Source organism: Gekko japonicus, unplaced genomic scaffold (assembly GCF_001447785.1).
Source record: "Gekko japonicus isolate JY-2015 unplaced genomic scaffold, Gekko_japonicus_V1.1 scaffold964, whole genome shotgun sequence".
Lineage (NCBI taxonomy): Eukaryota > Metazoa > Chordata > Lepidosauria > Squamata > Gekkonidae > Gekko > Gekko japonicus.
Window position 1 is genome coordinate 77,756 of NW_015164214.1, and position 26,211 is coordinate 103,966.

General features: G+C 43.3%; 2 protein-coding genes across 4 annotated transcripts in view; both read right to left on the reverse strand.

The window, feature by feature from the left end:
- NADK2 (NAD kinase 2, mitochondrial) overlaps window positions 1–17,335 on the reverse strand; it is a 25,448-nt gene extending 8,113 nt beyond the window's left edge. The window contains exons 1-6 of the mRNA XM_015408473.1: window positions 16,838–17,335; window positions 7,080–7,168; window positions 4,789–4,877; window positions 3,641–3,722; window positions 3,097–3,180; window positions 1,008–1,144 (exon numbers count right to left, since the gene is read on the reverse strand). Coding sequence (XP_015263959.1) covers window positions 1,008–1,144; window positions 3,097–3,180; window positions 3,641–3,722; window positions 4,789–4,877; window positions 7,080–7,168; window positions 16,838–17,227 — 871 coding nt within the window. The 5' untranslated portion in view covers window positions 17,228–17,335. The remainder of the gene's footprint in view (window positions 1–1,007; window positions 1,145–3,096; window positions 3,181–3,640; window positions 3,723–4,788; window positions 4,878–7,079; window positions 7,169–16,837) is intronic.
- Window positions 17,336–23,705: 6,370 nt separating this feature from the next.
- RANBP3L (RAN binding protein 3-like) overlaps window positions 23,706–26,211 on the reverse strand; it is a 57,163-nt gene continuing 54,657 nt past the window's right edge. For 2 of the 3 annotated variants that reach the window (XM_015408478.1, XM_015408477.1), the window contains exon 15: window positions 23,706–24,678. In XM_015408478.1, the coding sequence (XP_015263964.1) occupies window positions 24,635–24,678 (44 nt within the window). In that variant the 3' untranslated portion in view covers window positions 23,706–24,634. The remainder of the gene's footprint in view (window positions 24,679–26,211) is intronic. The other variant, XR_001482419.1, reaches the window with a different exon arrangement.

The following is a 26,211-nucleotide window of genomic DNA, read 5'->3' on the forward strand; positions in this document are numbered from 1 at the left end:
GGCGGGGTATAAATCCAGAGGTCATTTCGCGGGGGATCGCAGTTCCCCCGGGTGAGGTACGGGGGGCGGGGCACATGACGAAGCCCCGCCCCCTGCTTCCGGCCGCCCCGCTTCCGGCCCTCATTCAGCCAGGAGGAGGCAGGAGAAGAGGGAGGGTAAGTTGTTTCCTCCCCGCCTCTCCCCACCCCTGCCTGCCTGGGGCCAGGGAGGGCCTTGGCGGGGCTTCCTCGCACTCCCGCTGGCCTTGCAGGACCACCGCCAGGCCCCTCATGGGACTCAGCAGTGGAGCTGCAAGGCCGGCAGCGGCGGCCGGGACCGTTGGGGGCGGGGTGTGTGGCCTTATGACACACTTCCGGTGATGTCAGGGGGTGTGGCCTTATGACACACTTCCAGTGATGTCAGGGGGTGTGGCATATGCTAATGAGTTATGCTAATGAGTTCCCCTAGCTCTTTTTCTACGAAACGACCCCTGTATAAATCCAATCTCCTCCTCGTCTTGATCTGCACTTTTGCGTAGGTGCTGCTTAATGGTGGAAAGATGCATGGTCTTGTGCAGCCCTTTTGCCTTGCTGCCTCAGTTTCTTGCTTGGAATATACTGCAAAGTCTGATAGAGCAGGCAAGGAAGTTGCTGAGGTCATTGCCATGGATGAGCAGGGGACTCAGAGAAATGGAAACTGAAAGTAGTAGAAAAGAAGCAGCCTTTCTTTCTTTCTTTTTTTTAGAGCTGAGAAGAGTACAGATCCAGTAAGTATAGGTGCACAAAGGAAGAAACAACCTAAGAGTTCAATGAAGAAACATGGAGCTCTTTCCTTGCCTTGTTCTCAGGAGGAGGCAGGAAACAGAACTGAGGATGGTGGGTGCTCCATCTCTTCTGGAAACAAACCACCTACTTCCTGCCTCCAAGAATTGTGAGTGGGAGAGTACTCTATTGTCAGTGTCCTCCTCTCTCCAGGTGAAAGTAAAGTGCTTCAATCTGAGGTGATTTCAAAGTAAACATTATACTTACTTTGATCCTGAAATCTTTCGTTAACATGGGCCCTGCTATGCTGCTCTTGACTAAACTGCTGTTCGTGCAAGTCAACAGGGACAGGGTTAATACCTGTCCCTTCAAGGTGCAACCGGATTCGCTGCCGCCACTGCCATCTTAAATAAAAGGCAGACCAAAACAACTGTAAATATATACTCTGTTTCCACCAGTAATACAAGGGTCATCTGCACAGATGTATTCCAAGTATCATTAAGTTCATCAATGATGTAAAAATCATTTGGTCAGGTCCAAACTCACAAACTGAAGGAATTCAAAGAGGATATTCCCTGCCTTTCCCTTTCCCCAGAAATTCCATATATCCTTAAAAGCTGCTTCTAAATAAAATGCAGCCGTGGGGGTGGTGCATGCAATAAAATGGAATTGTGTAGAAACCTCTGGCTGAGCAGAGGAAGAAGGAAGACGGTGCTCTGTGTCTCTTAGCACTTTGTTTAGTAGGGTCCTTGACCCTCAGCAGTAGCTTTTGGGGGGGACACAGAGGGCTGCGGGAGGAGATCAGCTTCTGCCAACTAAATGTTCATGAGTTTGGATCCAGCCCACTGAGTCTAGTTCATACAGATTTAAGACAGAAAAAATATTCTTATTTACTATTGTACCAGAAAATTTTCGGCAACTGAAAGTAAGATTTCCTGGAGAAGTAACACAGGCTTAGATCCAACCAGCTTTTCTGTTGGTGAAAAAGTCAGGGGGCGCCCATTTGACTATCCAAAACGGATATGCTGGGAACAAAAGCCATATGCAACAGCAGCTGTAGTAAGGAGAAAAACTGGAAAGAAAAACTGGATCCAACCCTGGTTCTTCTGAAGTTAGAAGAGGGAGTGAAATAGATAGCTGGATCCAACCCTGGTTCTTCTGAAGTTACAATGGTGGAGAGATTTTGGTGTGAGAGGGGCTCAGTGGTAGAGCATCCGCTTGGCATGCAGAAGGTCCCAGGTTCAATCCCCGTATCCCTAGTTAAAAGATCTGGCAGTAGGTGATGTAAAAGACCTCAGCCTGAGACCCTGGAGAGCCACTGCCAGTCTGAGCAGACAATACTGACTTTGATGGACCAAGGGTCTGATTCAGTATAAGACAGTTTCATATGTTCATGTGTGTCTAGTATGTTGTTCTTTAGCTGAGCAGCAATTTTAAAGTTATACCACTAAAGGAAGGAGAAACAAAGGCTATGGCAACCTATTTTAGTCATTGTTGTAATTCTGGTAGAGGTGCAGAAACTAGATTTAATCCTATCACAACCTAATTTTGGCTTGCAGAACGCCTTTCATTACATTGGCCAGTGCAACTGGTACTTCCACAACCATGTTATTTAGAAAAGGTACAAAGGATTTCTCTTAGCTAAATACAATGCCTAATATTCCTGTTTAAAGCAGCTACTTTAGTCATGGTTAAGAGACACTGACAAGTGTTTCAATAGAGTGTTATTAGTGTTACCAAATAGTTCGCTGACTTGATAAATGTTGCACACAATAACTAAGCCTCATCAGCACAAGATTTCATCTTTCCTCTGAACATATGTTGAAATACAGTTGAGTTTACAACAGTTTAAACCTAAGTTAGTACAAAAAAACCCTGTCAAAGCTACATTGATTTGAAAACACTAAATCTCTCCTGTACCTTTTCCTTCAAAATAAGACATCTCCTATTCTTTGCACATGGGAGGTAAACCTCTAGCCAGTTTCCAACTATGTCCAGAACTTGCCTTGCTGTGTATTCATTTTTGCAAATTCCACCAATCAGCCACTCTGTCAGTCAAATCTTCAAGACTGACTACTTTTTATTCTTAGATAACTGAACACAGCACCTAGATTTCAGTCTTTCACAGGAGTATTCAGCAAAGCAATTTCATGAAGGTTACATATTAACAATCCAGGATAAATACAGCAAGACTATATAGCACACTTTAATGTGTTGTAGCAGTAGTTCTTCATGATTGTTTTCTTATATTGATCGATCTTATAATCACCCATAAGTGTGCAGCCCTGAATTTCCTTTCATATTGAACTGTCTCGGGGGGGGGGGGGGGTTTGTTTTAAATTCAGCTCTTACCTACCTGAATTCACCACAGTAGAGCTTCTGTAGAGCATCTGGAAATGAATGTGTATAGCGTACAGGCAAACACAAATGGCCTTCAGATCTGTGTAAGAAAACCACAGTGCAAGTATGAGACTAAAGTACAGTGATATTTTCTGTCTCCTTCAGACAGAACTGTTCCCTCTCACCCATTATAAAGCACAAAATGTAATCCAGTATTGTCTTACTTATTGACTTTTGAACAGTATTCTTGGGAGACCAAGCAAGTTGTCAACTGTTTCACATAGGCTGCCAAATTTTGCCAAAGCACTCTTTCGTAACAGTTCTTGTTTGGGAGTTCATGTGGTTAAAGGTAAGACTGAAATCTGATGACATTATAGACACCATAACTAACTAAAATCTACAATTGTACCTTTCTATATAAATCAAGGATACAAAACTCACTATAACAATTATCCAGGATAAGAAAATATTTATGGCAATCAAAGTGTATGGCAGTCAAACGACCACTAGGATTATATTGGATTGTCTTACAATAATGCAAGATACCTTTTAAGGCTCACCTGTCTGGGTCTGTGTTTACTCCAATAACTGGTTTTAATCGGTCCAGCACCTTACTGGCTGCCAACAGCATTGTGCCATCACCTAGGCAGAGTACACAGTTGAGATCAGATTGCTTTTATGTAAGAGCATTTAAGTATTCTGAAGTGTCATGTACAAGCAGGCTTATGCCTGTATAGTTTAAGCAATTTGTAGAACCCTATACCAAAAGACAGAACTTAACATGAAATGCAAATTGCCATCAGAAAATACCTTCTATGAAGAAAGATGGATGCATACAAACTGTTACTCACCAGTACATGCTTTAGAAGAAGAAGAAGAGATTGGATTTATACCCCGCCCTTCACTACCCAAAGGTGTCTCAGAGCGGCTTACAAACTCCTTTCCCTTCCGATCAGATTGCTTTTATGTAAGAGCATTTAAGTATTCTGAAGTGTCATGTACAAGCAGGCTTATGCCTGTATAGTTTAAGCAATTTGTAGAACCCTATACCAAAAGACAGAACTTAACATGAAATGCAAATTGTCATCAGAAAATACCTTCTATAAAGAAAGATGGATGCACACAAACTGTCACCAGTACATGCTTTAGAAACATATTGCTCTTTTTCTTAATTTGCACATGTATTCTGAGGAACTTTTAAAAGTATGTTTTTGCAAGTTGTGTTTTGTAACTTCCGAGCAGTTCACTGAAAGAATCCTATGAGATTCTCCCACACAGAAAGCCTACAAAAGTGTACACAGCAGCAGAACAGATATGCTGACTATGTTCAAGCCAAGTAACAAAGTTATCATAGTTAAACAGGAAAGTTCAATCCTGGAAGCAACAGCATAAACATACATATTTGAATGAATTAGTAATGTTTCAAGTCTTTTCACAGACATACAAAATTGGGTAAGATTAGTTTTATTTGTCTTGTTTGGGAAAAGAGGATGCATACTTTGAAACACTAAAAGTCAGGTTTTAATCCTGTTTAAAATTGTAGACTCTGAATTCCCAGAATTAAAAGTTATCAGAAATGGAATCACTATCCCGATACTTCAGTTTAAATTGTTTGTGGCCCACTCAACCAATTTCCCATACTGCTACAAGAGTTCTCACTCAAGTTTATTGTAACTCAAAATACCATTCCCCACTCACAAGTTAATACCTCCTGCTGCTATAATAGCATCAGCCCACCGAACGGTTTCTTCATTATATTCTCTGCGTTTCACAAGACGCACCTCAATCTTCTCATTCCTAGAAGGTTTATGGAAATAGGAGCTCTCATGAGTCAGGTTCAGGAGTCAAGGAATGTAAGCTTTCAAGTTAAAAATACTAGGTTATAAAAGTAAAACAATAGCTCTAGGAAGGGGAAGGCAGACAAATTAATCATGAATACTGAATACAGTGGTGTGAAAATGAGTACCATTAAGGTATTTGTAAATTGCACCAAGGTACAGTAACCACTTCATAAGAAGTCTCCAACTATTTATACTGAACAGGATTTGGCCCAGTGTTTCTCACTAGCTTCCCAAACTAGATGTGAAACACTCACCAATTAACACACATCAGGGGATTTTTTTGGTTGTTAAGAAACAAAACTCACTTGGGGTCAACAAGCTTTGCAGATACATACTAGAGTTTGCAGTCTAGCATGAGGTGACTTAGTGAAATTGCAATGTTATTTAAAATATTTATGCTCCACCTCCCTGTAAAAATATTTATGAGGTGACTAACAAAATAAATGACAACAAATCATTAAAAAAGCAGCAAACACAGAACAAAGACAATTGAAACACTGTATTAAAAGTAGGATAAAAGTACCCAAACTTCCTAAGAATGCCACAGAATAATAAACCCGCTAAAAGTCCTAATGGCATAAACACAGTGTGCGGGATCTTACTGGATTTCATGCTGTAGCAAGAGAAGCAATCTTATTAATTTCCTTCGTCACTTCAGTTTCATCCTGAAAGGCTTTTTGTCCATGCAGGTTCTGTGACCCCACACACAACCTTCCCCCTTGCACCAGTGGAAAAGCTGGTAGGATGCAACCCAACAGCAGCATAAATTTGAGACAGCTAAAAACTACAAGAGTTCTAAACGGCTTGAGAAAACAAAAATGTCTTTGCCTGGTGCATAAAGAATGCAAATTCAGCATCTCTGTGGGAAGAGGATTCCAGAGCCCGATTGCCAGCATTGAAATGTTACCCTTCCTGATGCTCACTCACCTAGCCTTTGAAAGTGGGGAATATCCCATTCAGAGTCTCTGGTGTTGAGGATTTTAACTGCCACAAAAGAAAAAGGTACCCTGGCTTCAGGTACCCTGGCTCCAAATCATGTACTGCTTTATAGGCAATGATCAGTGCTTTTGACGTTTGCCCCAAAGCAAATCCACAGCTAGACACTGGGGAGATGTGAACCATGAAGCTTGTCCTCGCCAGCTATCTAGCTCTATTCACTTGGGAATTTTTATACCACTTTTCACCCCAAAGCAGCTTACAGAGAAATACTGACACACTTAAGTGCTTGTGCCTCTGGCTATGCCCGGGCTAAGCTGCCACATTTTGAGTGAGCTGAAGCTTTCGAGTAGTCTTCATCAGCAGCCCCACATAGAATACATTGCAGTAGTTAAACCTGGATTATAATCAGCATGGGTAAATTGGTTAAAGGTGCTACATACGGACCACAGAGGAGATCTGTACTTCCAAATCTCTGGCCGATTTCTCCCAGGGTTTTCATGTAGACGTTAAACAACATGAGGGAACTGAATAGAGCATTCTGGGACAGTGTATTTTAGATGTTCTGGGTCAAATAGTTCTTCCCCAGCCACCACCTTCTGGAACTGGTCTGCCAAGAAGGAGAACTGCCAATGAGCAAAGCCCCTGCAACCCACCTCAGCTAACTAGGATACAATTAATTGAACCAAAAACTGATGAGGGGCTGAAGAGAATGAAAAGGGACTCTCTCCTAGCCCTTTTCCCAGTGAAGGTCAGCAGCTAAGGTAATCAACACAGTTTGTCCCCAAACCAGACTGTAATTTGTCTATATTCAACTGGACACAGGTTCAGACAACTCACATACTATTGGCTAGTTCACTAAATACTACAGAGCTTTGAGAATACTGGGCACAATTCACAGAACTGCCTATACAGCCAAACTTTTTGCCTCTTTACACAGAAACCCCAACCCTTTTGCAAAAACATAAGATGCTTCTAAAACACAAATTTTCAGAAAAACTGTATTGCGGTTTGCTGGTAGCTGCTGAACAGAAAATGAAATGAAGGTCCAGGCTAAGTATATGTAATCCCTTTTGCATGTGAAAAACAGCTTTGCTCAGAGCCATTGTAATAATAGATATATGTAGGACAGACATCGGAATCGTGTTCCAAATATCAAGAACTCTGATTACTGAGATAATTTCCAAATAGTCAAGTCAAAATTCTTGATACATACCCTTACCTTAAACTATCTACAACATGCTCCACATTTTTAATATGAATATGATGTCGCTCAAGTAGCCCGCTGTAATTCGATCCCTTTAATGCAAGCTGCAAAAGATAAAACCACAATTTAGCAAAGAAGGTAACTGCCACAAAAACCATCGTAGCAAGATATGAACTGTCAACTGTCAAGCTATCCTTTTTGGGGGGTAATTTTTTTTTCATTTTATAACAAACAGAGAAAGACAAACGAATAAAAACAAACAATAATACATACAAACATTCAATAGGAGAATCTCCAACTCTTTGAGTTAACTATTAAATTGTTCATATATCTCTCAATAAAAGTATGTTTCTACATCTTATAATGTTAAATATACCTTTTGCACAGTTTAATATAAATTTTCTCATTGTCCTCTGTTTTGGTTGTATTCACATTTCATTTAATGTATTCTTCAATCCAACTGTAAAGTCTTGACCATGTATTTTTAATGTAACTGAAACAGCAAATATCTTCAATATTTAACGTTAATACCCTTGACACTGGTCAAAATTAAAAACACAAGCCTCAAATACTACCCTTTAAATTAAAAGGGTTATTTTCTGTTACTTTTGCTATTATTTGGCTTCCTTTGCTTGAATATTTGGTACATCAGGATGTCATACCTGATATAATTAATAGTCTGAACTTGTGGTAAAACATGATTCCTCTCTTTTATAATGGTTGCAATCTGTCGGTTGATAGCTATCCCTTTGTAATGGTGATGTATTGTTTACCTTGAACTAAATTACCTGTTACTGTTTGAATGGTTGTTTTAGTTTGTATTATTTTTGGATTTTCAATAAAATTAAAAAAATAAAATAAAATGGAAAAAAAAATTAAAAGGTTTAGTAAAAGTGTGTGTAAAATTCTGCACACAAGGTCAGTTTGTGCAACTCAGAAGCCACTGACAAATACCAGAAATTGTAACATTTAGCTATCTTTGCAACCATGTGCAATTATTACTAGTTTGTTTCCATGACTCCTTCAGTATGCTGATGCTTACTTTTTAAGTCCTTTCACAGCCTGGGCCTTATAGAGACCACTTCTCCCATACAAGTTCTATGCCGTTTAAGTTCAGATGGTCAGGCCCTGCTCCAAAAGCTGCCTTCTTTATGAAGTTAGAATACCCACTGCAAGAAGCAGGACTGTTACCAGAACTGCAAGGCTTTGTGATGCTCTCTGCCTACTGTTGAGGTGTGAAGCTGCTCTTCTAGAATCATAGAATCATAGAGTTGGAAGGGATCTCCATGGTCATCTAGTCCAACCCCCTGCAAAATGCAGGAAATTCACAAATATCCCACCCCCACCCCCCAGTGATCCCTGCTCTATGCCCAGAAGAGAGCAATAACAACAATAAAAAAACCCTCCAGGATCCCTGGCCAAACTGGGCTGGAGAACAATAGCTTCCTGACCCCCAAAGTGGTGATCAATCTTCCTCTTCCATACAGGATGCAAAATTGATTTCGGATGGTGTTTTGTTCTGCTCTATGAGTCTTAAGTACTGTATTCATGACTTAAGTTGGCTCCATCTCTTATGCTGTCTGAACATAGGACAAGCAGAACACAAATGTTTTTTCAAAAAAATACGAATATTTTGTATTGTTGCTAACAAAAGATCAAATCACTTATGACTCTGGAGACCGGTACTTGGATCTCTCTCATGCAGTTTCTTTGGAAAACCACCTACCTTGGTAACCATGTAGTGAAGACAAATGCTCTGCAGCTGAATATATTGATCATTCTACTGAGTACGTAACTGTTACAAGCATAATGGATAGTTCTGCATATTCTATATATCTGCCAACCTTTACACACCTAAATTTATTGTTCACAAAATGTTTAATATATTGATTTAACTGATATACTGCAGTAAAAGTTGCTGTTGAAAATTATTTGTTTCATGAAAAGAATATGTATGGAAATGCCACCGTGTGCAAATTCTAAAGATAAGATACTGTAAGCAATTTTTAAAAGAGATTCATAATTCCCAAGCTCAGAAGACTTGGTTGATAACAGAACAATATAATCAAGGACATGGGCACAGATGTGCCACAGTTGTGCCATAATGAGAACTCCTACATTCTCATAGTTTGGTGTAGTACTTAAGTGTGCGGACTGTAATCTGGGAGAACAGAGCTTGATTCCCCACTCCTCCACTTGCAGCTGCTGGATGACCTTGGGCAAACCATAATTCTGACAAGAGCTGTCCTTGAAAGGGCAGTTCTGGAAAGAGCTCTCTCAGCCCCACCTACCTCACAGGGTGTTTGTTCTGGGGAAGGGAAAGGAGTTTGTAAGCCGCTCTGAGACTCTCAGTGAAGGGAGTCAGCATAAATCCAATCTCTTCTTCTTCATATAAAGGGAATAGGGATGTAGTAAAATGTAATTACTGCAGAGAGCACTTTTCTCTAAAGGGAATAGGTCAAAATTTAATTGTCTGAAACAACTACAGGAAGTTTTTTCCCTTTTCTTTCTCCCTCTTTTACTGCATTGCTTATAGCAAGTATTATACTGATTTTATTTCATAGCTTCTCTGTGTAATCCACCATTATTGCATTGTTTATTGTATGTTTCATACTAGTTTTTATTGCATTGTTTTATAATCCACCTTTAGTCTCAACTGGTTTTAAATAACTTTAAGAATCCATGTGAGGAAAAACCACAGATACATGAGTAGACCACATGATTTCTGCCAAAGGACTATATAGCCAGATGGCACTGGATAAAACTTCACCAGTTAAGCAATCATGTTATTTTTACACTGTTTCCACTGCCTTTGTCTTATTTCTTAGGCCTCCATAATCTGCCTAGGGAGGCTTGCCTTACAGTTTTAAGAACCACTGTATAAGGTACTTAGTTCACTAATGTAAACTATACATTAAAGAATATACATAAGCCCACCAATTCTGACTGGGCTTGGAGGCCAACAAGAGTTTAGTATTTTGCTTCTTGCTTGAAAGAGGCAAAGTAATAACAATTTGTACCTATGGGCTGGAAAGAAGCCTCCACTGCAGAGAGGGTATGTGTGTATAGCAACCACATAACACCAACCCATGACACAGATGCAGCTTGACATTTGGGAAGAGGCACTATACCTCTTAGTATTGCCAGAGACTTTTAAAGGATTTGTTCTTTCAGCAGTGGAGTATACTGGAAGCTTACCCTGTTACTGGAATTAAAATTTAGTTTCCACTGGCAACCTGGCAACTGTATTTGTAGAGCATGGGCATGCACTTTAAGGTACTTGTAGAAAATCAAGCGCTTAAGAGGACACCAAGCTCAAAAAAATATAAAATAAAAAAAAATTAAGCATGTCAAATTGAGTCATCAAACTCACAGAAGAAAAACTGGGGGGGGGGGGGAACTCATATTATTACAAAAAAGGATGGTGGTTTTCACACATCAACATCTCTAGGGAGTGCTTCATTCTAGTTCTCTGTAGCTTTCAGAATTCTGGCTGGCCAATCTGTTTACTTGATTGTAATTCTGTGCAGCCTTCAAAGTGCTTACCAATACGGCCTAATTAAGTGGGAGATAATACTGGTCTGAACACTACATCTTCTACAGGTTTACAGTAAGCTACATTCAGAGAACTCATAGAATAGTTTGTACATAGTCAACAGAACGCTATACCTCAACCTAACTCTGCAGCTGTGTAGGCAATATAATGAACTGACAAGTCAATGGGAAATGATGGACTGACCAACTTGCTGAAAACAGGAGGAGACAGGTGAGCTGACTGCCCCTTGGGAGAGGGCCCCGATTAAAACTGGATTTGTTGAGATGACAGCATCCCTGATGCCCCGTCATTCCAATTGGGTTTTAGAAGTAATTGCAAGAAGAGCTGCTGCTCTGTCCAGAGGAAGGCTTCCCACGTGTGGGCTTAAGTGCAGAATGTCACGTTGTGCTTTTCTTCTAATGCTAGTAGAACAGTAATGCAGTCTGTAGATCTTATCATGCAGCAGTAGGCAGCTCCGCTTGCTCAAGAAGCAAAATCTTATGAGGTAATTCAAGTGGCAGTTGATATACCCATAAAGATGCCAGCCAACTACCCTGTTTCCCCGAAAATAAGACCTACCCAAAAAATAAGCCCTAGCAGGATTTCTATGCATTTGTGGTATAAGCCCTAGTGTGTCTTCTTGAGAAAAAATAAATATAAGACAGTGTCTTATTTTCGGGGAAACACGGTATCTGAGACCTCTTTGCCTGAAAGCAGCACTTAAGTAGAGTGTAGTCAGGGGTGCTGTGGCTGCAGAGTGGACCCTAAAAAGCCTGATAATCCAGGGCTGTGCGTGTTACAGCTTTGGTTTAAGAGAATTGCTATGAAAATAATCCATACAAATCTGAACAGATACCCAATCTGTGTGTTTAGCCTCATCAGAAGGTCAAGGATACCAAGACAGAAAGTATTCCATGGATTGTTATGGCAGGCATTTTAATATATATCTGCTTAACACAACACACAGTGAACTGAACTTTGTTCAAACAAAAGAGTTTCATCATTTGGAGATGTGTCCAAAAATCTGACCTTTGGATTGTCCTATCAGATCACAATGTAAACACTCACTATCGGAAACCATGTATGTGCAAACAAAGCCAGCCTGGTGGGATCAAAAATGTCCTGGCAGAGACATATTCCATTAAAAAGGCACTAAAAACATGCTTCCTAGTCTATCTACAGATATATACTTACACGCACAGACAATAATTATTTTGTGTTCAACATTTAAGATACCAAAATAAGGAACAGAAGTACTTTTCTCCCTTTCTCACAATGAAGAACTCATGGACACTCAATGAAATTGCTGAGCAGTCTGGTTAGAACGAATAAAAGGAAGTACTTCTTCCCCAAAAAAGTGATTAACACATGGAATTCACTGCCACAGGAGGTGGTGGCGGCTACAAGCATGGGCCGTTCCAAGAGGGAATTGGATAAACATATGGAGCAGAGGTCCATCAGTGGCTATTAGCCAAAAGGTATAGATAGGAACTCTCGGTCAGGGGCAAGTGATGCTCTGTATTCTTGATGCTTGGGGGAAGCAACAGTGGGAGGGTTTGTAGTGTCCTGGTCCCACTGGTGGACCTCCTGATGGCACCTGGTATTTTTGGCCACTGTGTGACAGAGTCTTGGACTGGATGGGCCATTGGTTTGATCCAGCATTGGCTTCTTTTATGTTCTTAACAGAAAAGCAACTAAGATGATCATGGTTAGTGAAGAATTTTACTAACATTAGCTTACAGATACACTACAATGTCTACACAAAGACCCCAACCTTCCCAGATTCTTCCACCCTCGGTGTCCATTTCTGACCTGGGAATGTTTATTCCCAGGGTCACAGCTCCCATGTGAGTAGCAGCTGCAGTGAGAATAGGGCAAATTGCTCCCCTCTTGTCAGTGGAGTGCCTCTCTCACAAGGTGGAAACAATTTTACCCCTCCCCAGTACAGCCTTCTGACCTACTCCACGCAAAACCCTCAATCCAAGAAATAACCTTTCCCAGGGTTGGAAATAGTTGCTGGACAGAGGGAAAAGCCTGGAAGTTTGGCAATGGTCAGCACCTTCTGGTGACATACTGCAGAATCCAACTCAGAGAGTCAGGGTAACTGATGTTTCTAGACATCTCCACAAGGTAGATTCCAGCTGTATTTAGAATTGTCCTCTTACAGCAAACATAGTGAGCTGAGTGAATATATCAGCAAAGCTAATTTAAACGGATCAACGTCACATTAGATCACAGTTTGGTAGCAACTAAACCCAAACTAATCTTAACAGCATATATAAAGAAAACCTGCTCTGGGAGCTTAGCAGACCAAGTCTAAGCCTAAAATGGGAAAGAGGTCAGTGTCAAATTATTAATGGCTTTTTCTATAATAGCCTTCAGAGATTAAGCTCTTGGTGCAGTACTTAATCCCAAGCATTAAAAAACCAAGAAGCTAGAAGAACCAAGTAGATGAAGAATATATAAATCAATGGAAAATTTCCTTTTTCTGCTCCACAATAGATAAAAAAACTAGACAGAACTAGTGAGACCTCTGAATATTACAATTATGTTCTGAAACACTGTACATAGGCTTCAGAAAAACAAATTCAAAGAATACAACATTGTTCCAAGAAGTTATTTTAGTATCTTTTTTGCCTGGAGTGAACACACAGGCATTCACATCAGAACTTCTAAAACTGTGGGAAAAGAAAGCCTGAGACTGTGCCAAGAAATGGCAATATCAGAGTTAATGAAATTCTTTGATCTGCAGCCATTGCCTTCACAACACAACACAATTTGGCAAAGCTGTGTCACTTTGCGGCACTGTCAAGACAACTCCCTCCTGCTGTCAAGTGCAAAACAGTAAGAAGTCTAGAATGGAAAATAAGAACTTAACAGCACCTTATTTCCTACACAAAATCTTAGCCCTGCTGCACAGCTTTGATGATGGTGTGAAAGTGCTGCTCCATAGCAAGTCACTTAATTTAGAACTGGTTTTGAAAAACAGCTGTAGTCAAAAACAAGCTGAAATGGAAGGGAAATACACACTACCCACCTATGGCAAAAAAGAAAGACACTGTCTATGTAAGTCATATGCCTCAAATGGAATTCTGATAAGTCAAGGAAGGAGATGCTATGAATGTCACCATAATAAAGAACTAGATGCTGCATCCAGGTGCACAAATTCACTAAAAATGAGCCAAGAGATCAATACAGAAAGTAGAGTGATCCCAACATTACACATCACATGAACACAGTAATCCTACTGATCTTGAGACTGTTATGTACATTTTTTCAGGGAGGGTGACTACCTTGTTCTGTATGTTACAGCCAATGCAGTGGGCATTCCTATTCAATATGGTCACAGACACTGCCAAATGGTATACTTTAGGGAATTTATACTAAACATAAACACAGTACCTAGGAAGTTTGCAACAGACACTAATTACTACAGAGACAGGCAGACTAGGAGTAAATGATGTATTACATGTATTACCATGAAATGTTAGATATGTCATTCTTTAAAAATATGTACATAATTTTAATTGGCTTTAGCAGATGTATCATGTAGCCTTGGCAGCAACTATTCATGTGGATATCAATCTTCACCTCCTTCTGCCAATGCATGCTCCTATTCTCATGCTGCTGCTGTTTCCCCAAATGGTTATCCCTCTTCACAATTCTACCATATCCCTCTCCTAGCTACCTGGCCCCCACCTTTATCTCTTTCTAGAGCCAAAAGTCCAGTAGAGAGAATTTTAGTGCTACACATTCAGCCATCAAAACACTGCCCTGCAAAAAACACAGCAGCCCGAAAATGGCACCCATCTAGCTAGTTTTCCTCAGATCAACAATCTTATGTGATCAGTGTTTTGACTGGAAAAATCAATTTCCATACTGAATCATAAATACTTCTGTTGGTGGCTGATGTACTTCTGCATGACAGGTACACATCTGCATGTGACATCTGGTTTGCCTTGGGCAGCCATTCAAAAATGCATCTCCTGGCAGATCTATGTTATGCTCGCTGTACATAGAAATGCTTATTCCAAGGATATTGAAATAATAATTGTGCAGAAAATACACTATAGATTTCTATAATGTATAAGATATACTATACACATGTGAGATATGTACAAGGGATACTGGTCAAGGGTTGAAAAGACCTGATGTAACAATATTTAGTGAGACCACAAGGGCTGTCACTTACCAGAAGACAAGATATTTGTTCAGTGACCCAGTATAATGGAACTGCATTTTATGTGTGCTGCAGTCACAGTCCTTAGGGGTCTTTTACAATGGCTGGGGATGAGCAACCATGTACAGTTACTCTTTGCCCAAATGAAATGACTATAAAGTGAAGTGGTCTTGTAAGCCTTAGTACTAGCTAGTGTATATTGCGTAAAATATTTAGGGATCAAAGTGCTAACAGCCAATATATTTTAGGATGGGTGGGTCATAAAAATGATTACAGAAATGGGGAACATATAGTCGAAACAAGCAATTGTATGTACAGTAAGCCTAACAGTAAATCTTCTAGGAGGCACATGTTTGAATGTATGTGATCAGTGTTTTGACTGGAAAAATCAATGATTAAGAGATTCAGAGCAAACTGAATGCCACACACACATGCAGACCATTCTGACTCTATATAATTGAAATGTAGCCTTGGGCAGATGAGATCAAGAGCAGAAAGAAACAGGGTGATCCATTGGCTGTTTTTCAGTTCAAACTCCACTCCAATCTTTTTCTCCTACACCAAAAAAGACATGGGTAACAATTCTTGCATGCAGAATCTGACATGGCCCTCGCCATAGAAAGTTGCTAGGAAGTCCAGGGAAAGCTGCAGGACTGCCATTCAAACATGGAAAAGCAGACTGACAGTTTAAAAATTACCTCTAGCACCTAAGAAATTGAACTAAGTTTTCATTAGAGCCAAAAGTGTTTTCTGCTAAAAGTTTACACTTCTGATAAGCATTATTCTTTAGGTTTCCCAGAAGACACATAGAGAGTCAGCTGAAGTAATCATCTCTCACACACTTGTTAACGAAAATATAACCACTGTGTCAAGGAGCAAGTGAATCAAGCCCTGCTGGGTTTTTCCCCCTTTGATACTCTAGTCTGTCTCATAGTTCAAATTCAAATTGTACCTATTTGTTTGACTACAGATCACAAACATAGCTGATTATTTTAAAAAAATAACCTTGGCAAGAGGGCAGGCATTGCTGGTTTACTCCCATCACCACAGGCAACAGGGCTGCACACACATGTACAAGCTAACACATGCATGAAGGCAAGTGGGATCCCACCTACATCCCATGCAAAAAGCAGGCCTGTAGTCACAGTTAGTAGATGTATAAACTCTTGCAGAAGTTATATGGAAGGAACATAAAGGGCAGCACAAACAGGTGTGACCCTGCTCACCCCATGATCGCACATATGTATCACAGGTCTGACAGAAGAGTATGTTCAGTGAATAGGCATAGTTTTAACATAAACAGTTTCCCGTATTGACTACGTGCACGTGTACACAAAACGCCAGATTGACACATGCAGCAGAATGATAGGCTACTGTTTCTGAATGCTCCTCCTTGCACAGAAAAAGGGACTTTCTGTAAACACAAAACTAGCAGCCCAGGGAGAAGAGACTGGAACCCTCTAGATTTCTGTTTCTAAGGAACCCCCTCCCCCTTTTTGCACGCAGGGAAGGGCAGGATAAAAACCCAATCAATAAATAAATACCGTGTTTCCCCGAAAATAAGACACTGTCTTATATTTATTTTTTCTCAAGAAGACACACTAGGGCTTATACCACCAATGCATAGAAATCCTGCTAGGGCTTATTTTTGGGGTAGGTCTTATTTTCGGGGAAACAGGGTAGGTGAAGTCCCCCAAACTGCTATCACGCACCTGTTATCTAAGGTAGTACAGCCCTCCCCCCAAGGTTCCCGAGGGCTCTACCACCTCACCCGGATGCACTGAGCTAGGGATGCCAGTCCCCAGGTGGGATCGGGGAATCACAGCTAACCTCCAGACTACACAGATCAGTCCCCCTGGAGAAAATGGACGCTCTGGAGGGTGGACTCTGTGGCATTGGACCCCGCAGAGGTCCCCGTCCTCCCCAGGCTCCATCCCCAAATCTCCAGGAGTTTCCCAGCCTGGATCTTGCAACCCTACCCCCCACATCCCCCTCCGGTGGTGGTTGGGGAGGGGGGGACGTGGTCAACCCAAGGCCGGGCCCCCCCCCGCCCCTCACCAGCTGCTTGAGGTCCTCCTCGGAGAGCCCGGCGAAGCGGTACCGCTGCTGCTCGAACTCATAGCGGGTCGTCTTGGCCACCACCACCACCCGGGAGGGGGGGAACCCGCCGCCGCCGGCTTTCGAGGAGGGGAGCTCCGAGGAGGCAGCCGCGCAGAGGCGCCGCCGTGGCGAGGGCGACGACAGCGCCGAGGGCCCGGGGCCCGCCGACGCCAACGCCAACGAGGCAGGCGCGGGGAGCCCGGCAGAGGCGAGGAGAGGGAGCTTGGGCGCTGAGGCGAAGCGCCGCTGAGGATGGTGAGGATGCTGGCGCCGCCGCGAGGATTTGAACAGGGCGCGGAGGGCGGCGCAAGGAGAGCCGCCGCTGAGGAAGCCAGGGAGGCAGGTCATAGCCCCGGGGGCTCCGGAGCGTCCTGCGGGCGCCGCGACTGCCTGTTGTCACAGACCGCGCCGAGCGAGGCCGGAGAGGCAGCCCAGCCGCCCGCCCGCGCCTCAACGGCACGGAGCCACTGCGCATGCGGGAAACCCCGCGCGTGCCGCTTGACACACACGCAGCAGCAGGCACGCCCCACCTCCTCGGGACCCGCCTTCTCCTCGTGAGGACGCCGCGACCTCTCAGCGGCAAAGGAGGAACGAGGGCGTGGCCTAGAGCGACTCTGTACACTCTGTAGCGAGCGTCCCCTTTCCCATACTTAGCGGGGACACGCCCATTGCTCGCTGTCGCCCCATCCCACCCACTCATTCGCTCCAAGATCCCGCTCCCTCGCTTTCTGGTGCCGATTATATCTCTGCGCCTGCGCCCGCTTTGACCAATTCCCCGCAAGACGAGGCGGTGAGGCTCCGAATCCTTCAGATCCAAACTACGGTCCGTCCTGGGCGAGATGTGACGCTCTCGTCGTGCGCACGCGCGGAAATGTCATAGTGCGCTAAGTGGGTAGTTGGACTCGATGGAGCGGCGGCTGATCTGAGCTGCTGAGGGGAACCGTGTTAAGTGATCATGCACCTCGCGCCTTTTTTTTTATTGTTCAGTCGCACAGTCGAGTCCGACACTTCGCGACTCCATGGACCACATCAAGCCAGGCCCTCCTGTAAACCCTGTTGTGCCTCATGACCAGTGTTCCCTCTAAGCTAAGTTAGTGTGAGCTAGCTCACAGTTTTTTAGCCTCCGGCTCACACATTTTTGTTTTAGCTCAGGAAGGATGGCTCCAGAGCAAGCTAACTTATGCAGTAGCCAAATCGGTCGCTCACAACTTTAATGCCAGTAGCTCACCAAGTAGAATTTTTGCTTACAACACAGCTTAGAGGGAACATTGCTCATGACCACTATGGGCTTGTTCCTAGGAAAACATGAATAAATATGCAGCATTATAGTGCAATCCTAGCCTAGGATTCCTAGGCAGGCTTACTCCAGTCTAGTGGTTTTTAGATGTTAGAGTGGAGTAAGTGTACCGCATTGGCCTGAACTGTTCATCAAGTAGATGAACCACATATGCCGGTTTATTCCAATCTGATGAGTTATGTTCCTGTGCTTGCAGCCTGTGTGTAAAGAAATTCCTGGAGATTTGGGGAGGGACCTCAAGCAAGGTATAATCCCATAGAGTCTGACCTTCAAAGCAGCCAGGAAAGCTGATCTGTATAGTCTGGAGGTCGTCCATAATTCCAAGAGGTTTCCAGGCAGCCCTGTAGCCAGAAATTTTGAGTTGGTGGGGCATGGGGAAATTCTGTGGGGGAGGAGGGAGGGAGAGGGGCAGCTGCACACCTTCCCTGAACTCCCAAGTGGCGATTTTGCTGCTTGGAGTTCAGGCATGGGCCAACCCCCACTTAAAAAACACCAGTTAAAGAGAAGGCCTTGGAGTTCAGGGAAGGCATGTCGCTGCCCCTCTCCCTCCCTTCCTGCGAGATTTAAAGGGCCCTCCAGCTGATCAGTGGCCACATGCTCCCGCCAATCAGCTGGAGGGCCCCTTTAAGGTCACAGGGGGAGAGGGGCAGCAGCAACTGTGAGGCGTGCCTCACATTTGAGTGGGCGGAGCCCCAAATGTCCCACTATAGCTACAGGCCTGTTTCCAAGCCCCAACTGGAGACTTGGAATCCTACTAGAGACCTATCCAAAATTGGAGCTGCTGTGCCTTAACTAATACAGCAACTGAAATCTTGAAGGCTGAAAAGGCCCTGGCCCTAGTCTAGGCAAGTCCCTGGGGCCAGGGACTACCAAAAGGTGTTGATTTGTAGATCTCTGCTTTATGGGGCTCGTATGGGGAGAGGCAGGCTTGTCGCTGCAGTGGGGCATCTCGGGGCTAGGCCCCCTGACTTACTGGCAAGGCCCCACGACTTCCCATCCAGCCCAGGGCCCCCAAGCAGCAGCAGGTGCAGGGAAGGAGCCGGGTATTCCTTTAATTCGATTAGCCAGTGCCCCCTAAGAAATTTAAATGCCCCCTGACTTTAAAAATCCTGACCAGGGGCCTGGGGAGAGGTGGTCCCAAAGGTATGTTGTCCCCTGGCTGTATATTTTTTAACTTTTTAAATTGTTTATATTATATAATCAACATACTATGGGACATAAGGCAGCTCCTATTCTGTGTAAAGAGCTTACAACCTAAATCTTGGCCTAGGGGCAAACAAAACGGGTGGGTGGGATAAACAGGAGATACATTCTTATTATATGGCATGTGTATGGGTTGGGCATGTGGTATAGGCTTGCCAAGTCCCCCCGGGGGGCGGGGAAACTCCCGCCCTAGAGGCCCGTTCCCCACCGCCAGCGGATCGGGCCCCAGGGGGAACCCCACCGTAACGTGCACGTCACCCAGAAGTGACGCGACCACACCGGGCATGCTGGGGGCGGGGCTACGGTCATCCGAGGGAAAACTCTATGGTTTTCCAGTTGGACAGGCATTCCCACCAACCTCCATTTTCTATAGTCTTGTGGGGTTTTTTTTATTTTTAAACAATTTATGGATTTCAGAATGGCAATAAACTATCCTGAAAATGTGGAAAGGCCGTGGCTGAATTCTGGAAAATAAGTGTCACACTGTATGGGTAGATAAGTATGGCTAGATAATATTTGAACCCAGGAGTGCTGAAAAAGATGTGTAAATGTATAAGAAACACAAGCTACAACTTTACTTCTTTTCATTATCCATACAGTTATCATTTTATTTTATTTTTCTGTATATTAGATTAATAAAATCCCAAACACTGCATGTATAATACTTTGCTAGCTTGTCCTATGTAAATGACATGTACTAAAACTGCAGCACACTTTTAAAACAGCATCAGGATCTCAAGGATAAAATCTCATTTCATTTATATAGCTCTTCTAATGAAGCCAACGTGGCATCTTTATGACAGTATGTTTTTAACTCTTCCTCCCCCCCCCCCGTAGAATTATAGAGCTAAAAACATTTTTTCACAGTCTGTACAAGTAGCTTATTCAGTATTAGGTTTGTAGATTTATTTGTAGACATTCACTTTACACCCAGTAACACACCTATTCATTCAGAAGTAATTCCTATTCAAATCTGTAGGACCTAATTCCAAAGTACATGTGTTTTATTATGTTAAAAAACATGAGTTCTCCTATTCCATCTTTAGATAAGACTAGGATTGGGTAATATCCCCAGCACCCCCCCCCCCCCCCCCCCCCCCCAAGAAAGGGAATAAATTCCATAATTTGAAGTTTGTAGTTCTGGGGAAAATGTTACTATCATTCTGCATCTTCCAACTATTATGTTAAGCATTTTCTGATCAGAAAGTGGAGATCTGTTTTCAGGACAATGCAGCATATTGATTGAAAGAATGACCGTGTAATCCTAAACAACATTACACCCTTCGAAACCTACTGAAGTCAGTAGGTGCAGAAGGGTATGGCTCTGTTTAGGATTAGACTGTGAATTTAAATTCTTGACACAGGGTCTTTGCAGGACTTTACCTGTTAGGTCATAGACCTTGAATGGGATTCTGACTCAAAGGGGAAACACTGCAAAGAGAGCTCAGTGGGACAACATATGTCCTCTGACCTCTTGCTAAACAGATAAGCCGCTGAGCTTCGCAAACAGCTGGCGTTTACTTCATGGTTTATAGCTTTGTAGAGGAATTGTTCAGAAGAGGTCTGGAGTTTGTGTGGCTTTTACAAGCAACTGTTTAAAGGAAGGTTGTAATGGTGTGGTAAATTCCACAGGCACTCTTTGCTTTTGATGTACTTGGGCTTCCATTTGCACTGATCCCAAAGCCGTAGACCACCTGACCCAGTGTGATAGCTGCATTCTGTTGGCTGGATATGCTCTGTCAACCAGAAGAATATTGCTGTCCTTGTAGGAACAAGCCGCTCTTCAGTCTTGCCCACTGATTAGTCTGATATGTTGATTTATGGCTCAACTCAAATAACAGATTTGTCTTTGAAACCTTGTAGAACCTGATGGTCCTTCGCTGGGAGGAAGCTCTTTTTTCACCCCCTGCCATATACTGAATGTGATTTGGAAGAAATTATTCAGGGCCTTTTTGTAAATCTCTAACCTGCTGGAGATAAAAGTATTAATCCTTCACGGTGTATCAAAAAAGAGGTCTCCGAACTGCAGTGACTGTAGCTATAATACTCTACTAGAGTTGGCAGAACTGAGGTTCTAACTTGGATGCAGATTCACACCACATAGCTGTGAACAAATTACCCTCCCTTTGACTCATGGCTTTCACACCACCAGGGTTCCAACCAGCTACACATTACAAAGTATGTCACTTACATAAGAACCTATAGCAGCTTCCTGGATTTTTGGATATAAAAACAGCAGAGGGAGAGGCTAAAGTCCTTTCTTCCTGCCTGCTGTAGTCAGAAAAGAGCCAGTGTATGTCTAGCAGGCACAATACTCTCATCACGCCATCAGATGCAAAGACCTTGTGTTATTCCCCAACAAATGCAGGAGGTATGATTGGGCAGAAGTTGGGACTCATGAATGGTTCAGGGGCCCTGTACCCAAAGTGCCTGGCAACTGGCAGGAGATTTGGGGATAGAGATGGAGGGCAGTGAAGTCGCATGTGCCAGGAAGTGATGGAGGGTAGCTCTAGGAATCACTGGAAACTCTATAGTAAAGGCACAGAGTTCCCAGTATTTCCTAGAGTTACCCTCCAGCACTTCCAGGTTTTCGCCACAAGCGATGTAATGGTGCACATGACGTCACCAACTTTAAAAAAATTTCCCTCACCAACTCTCCAAGAGGCAAAAGGACTGGGGTGGGGGACTGACAAGCAGCTTCCTCTGAATTTCGTCTTGCAATAGCTGGAGGAGGTTAAGCCTCCCAATTGTGCCAAGCATATGCATTGCATGCAAGCTTCCGAGAACAGTTGCTTTAGGGTAACGCCATCCTGGATGAAGGAGCTTGACCTAGTTCAGGCTATGCTGTCCTCTGGCTGATTATCAGTAAGGGGTACCTAATTAATGGGATAAAGGAGTTAATGATTGGAGATAGCGGTGGTCTCAGTTCCTGACATGTAAAATGGAAAGAAAGGCAAGCAGCCCACATGGCAGGGGAGTTGTACATATGAATAACATTAAATAAGCACTTTACACATATGGAATGCTATGCATAAACAGAAGGAACAGACACTTTCAGACCACATGATAATGGCTCAGTTTTGCACAAATGGCACAGCATAACAGCGAAAAATAGGTTAGAAACTATATTTCCCTAAATTCTTCATATTCCCCCTTTTTTAAGAAGCAGCAGCTTATAGCATTTATTGGTTTTGACCAGAAGCTCTGAAAAATATTCTTTGGACTATTGTGTACGCAAAACTGAGAGATACATGCTCAGCAAACAATATAGGCTTTTAAAATTTTGCATGTAAATATTAAAGCGATTACCTTTGGCATGGGACATCTCATACCTGTAAGGCAAAGTTTTCAGCAGGATTTCAGAATGTTTTTGGTGTAACCATTCGCACGTGCAAAATATGTAACTGTTTATACAATTACCTGTTTAAATCAGGCAAAAAAAAGAGTAGACAGATGATTCCGCAAATGCTGCTGGCTTGTTTACCTGCCCACTTGAAAGTTTCAGGCATAACCTAATGCTCACATATTATTCTGTAGCAAAACATGGATTTAGGAGAGTATAATTCTGCTCTGAACTGTACTATTATGCTGTAATTCTAAGATTACTTTCTGGGAAGTTAGACCTGCTGACTAAAGTGGGACTTACTTCTGAGTAGACCTGATTTAAGACTGCTTCGTTGCCAACTCTGGGTTGGGAAATTCCTGGAGATTTGGGGATGGAACCTGGGTGTGGGTAGGGGAGGGAGCCCAGTGGGGTACAAGGCCATAGAGCCCACCCCCCAAAGCTGCTATTTTCAAAAGGGGAACTGATTTTAGTAATCTGGAGATCACTTGTAATTTCAGGAGCCCTCCAGGGCCCACCTGGAGGTTGGCCACCTCATTACAGGATCATGCCGTATTGGTCTACTTGGGATCCTAATCAGTGGGACTTCATCGCTGCCTTACAGTGTAGGTCTACTCAGAATCCTACTCAACGGGGCTGACTATCAGAAACGTGTCCACAAAATTGTACCGAAAGTGATGTGAACTGAGCACGATCGGAGTGCAGTCCTCTAGAGAGTCACTCCGGTCTAATTGATTTCAACGGGGTTAGACTGGAGTAACTCTGCTGAGGCCTGTCAGATGCCCTTTCCTTAAAAAGGTAAAGGTTTCCCTTGCTCGAAAGCCAGTCGAATCCGACTCTAGGGTTGCGGTGCTCATCTCCGTTTCAAAGCCGAAGAGCCAGCGCTGTCCGAAGACGTTTCCGTGGTCATGTGGCCGGCATGACTAAACACCAAGGCGCACGGAACGCTGTTACCTTCCCACTGAAGTGGTACCTATTTATCTGCTTGCAATTTCTTGCTTTCGTTCCAGCTCCTGCCAACCTAGCCGTTCGAAAGCCCTTCCCTTAGTGTTATATTAATATCCAATAATGCAACAGATTTTTACAAAGAAAAAAAAAAAACCATTTTAATGAAACAGTGTTTTATATTTGTAACTGTTTGGCTCCATCTAGACTAGACCGTTGTCCCCTCTAATAAAACGCTGCTCAATAAATAGGTTTTAAGTAGAGAGGGAGCCTATGGGATAGAACATTTGCTGCTCAGTCTTCTCCTGTGCTTCCCAGGTGTATAACATATTCACCTGCAAAGCTCTGTTTCTACGGACAGGTTATTTCATTGAGGATCTGCCTTTCCCACTGGGACCTGTTGTATTTACTGGGGGGTGGGGGGGATCCCCTGCAATAGCCCTATCACACACAAAGTATTTGGGCATAAATATGAACCACTTATTAAGATTCTAAAAGTTACAAAACGTTTCTAATCGTGTCCAAAGTGGATTTTACACAGATTTTCACAAAAGGCCACCGTAGAGATAAATATTTAGAAATAACAGGTTAAATAATTCATAGAGAAATGATGGATTCCATCAGTGTGATGAAGAAAGCTGGACTGGGGTGATCTTTTTTCTCTCTTTAAAATTGTTCTTCAGAGTTGATTCATATGAAAATCTGAAACTTTTAAATATGTATTTCTCAAAGAATTGGGACCGTTCTCTGATACTGTCCAAGCCAATGAAAAGGAATGATGACTGGAACTCTCAAAGTGCATCTTCACATAATATATTGCTTCTAATGTCAACTGGCAGAAGTTCGTCTGGGCCTCCTTAATAACAAAGCAAATGCTCAAAGCTCCCTCGGGTCCATGCGATCACTTAGGGACAGGTCAACAAGATGAGTTTCTGTCCTTATTGTCTGAATTAGAGGTAGGACGTTGTCACGAGCAAACCACAGACTGTCTGCGGATCCACTGAGAATGATCTGGAAAAGGAAGCAAAGCTGCTGGTTACTTGACATGAGTAATTAAAACCAGCATCCATTAAATCCACAAAATGCTACTTGTAAATGAAATGAATCGTCATAAATACTACAGAGAAAAATTCAGACACAAACTGAACTAGAGCCAGTTTTGTGTAGTGGTTAAGTACGCAGACTCTAATCTGGGAGAACCGGGTTTGATTCCCCACACTTCCACTTGCAGCTGCTGGATGACCTTGGGCAGGCCATAGCTCTGTCAGAGCTGTTCTCTCAAGGGCAGTTCTGGAAAGAGCTCTCTCAGCTCCACCTACCTCACAGGGTGTCTGTTGTGGGGAGGGGAAGGGAAAGGAGTTTGTAAGCTGCTCTGAGACGCCAAATGAAGGGTGAGGTATAAATCCAATCTTCTTCTTTTCCAGCCTCCAGGTGGGACCCAGGGATCCCCCGGAATTACAGCTCATCTCCAGAGATCAGCTGCCCTGGAGAAAATGGATGCTTTTGAGGGTGGACTCTAAGGCATTGTACCCCACTGAGGCCACGGTCCTTCCCCAGTTCCATCCCCAAATCTCCAGGAGTTTCCCAACCTGGGTCTGGCAACCCTACTCCCCCGTCCCCAGCTGGTGTGTGTGTAGTATCTCCAAGGCCTGGCCATTCTGAGATCAATACAAAAGTAGGGTGGAAGTATGGACAAGTCAGGGACTCCCTTCAGAATAAGAGCAAAGAGCAGATTACATTGCGATCTCCTAACGTTGCCTTAAAAAGGAACCATGTCTGGCAATTTGGTTTGGGGCCAGAGCACTGAGATGAAAGCGGTTCCAACCCTCTTCTCCGGCATGGTTTCCTTAACAGAAATGGGCATCAATTATTTTAAAACTTGCAAAATTGTTCTGGGGAGCGGGGTGTTGGTGTCACACGGGCAGTGCTGTGCACAGTCAACAGAGCTACGACCAGTGTTCCCTCTAAGCTGAGTTAGTGTGAGCTAGCTCACAGTTTTTTAGCCTCTAGCTCACAGATTTTTGTCTCAGCTCAGGAAGGATGGCTCCAGAGCACACTAACGTATGCAGTAGCCAAATCGCTTGCTCATAACTTTGATGCCTGTAGCTCACAAAGTAGGATCTTTGCTCACAAGACTCCACAGCTTAGAGGGAACATTGGCTACGACTTCTCCCAACAAGGGTCCCTTTGTGTGTGTGTAGTATCTCCAAGTTGCAGCCGATTTATGGCGACCCTGTAGGGTTTTCAAGGCAAGAGACATTCAGAGGTGGTTTGCCATTGTCTGCCTCTGCGTAGTGACCCTGGTATTCCTTGGAGGTTGCCCATCCAAACGCTAGCCCAGGCCAACTCTGCTTTCCTTCTGAGATCTGACAAGACAGGGCTAGCCTGGCCCATCTAGGTCAGAGCAAACTGTCCTTTTAGATAAGATTCAGGTGGATAGCTGTGTTGGACTGAAGCAAGAGAATGAAGTTTGAGTCCAGTGGCACCTTTAAGACCAACAAGGTTATAATTCTGAGTAGAAGCTTTCCTGGTCATGCACACTTC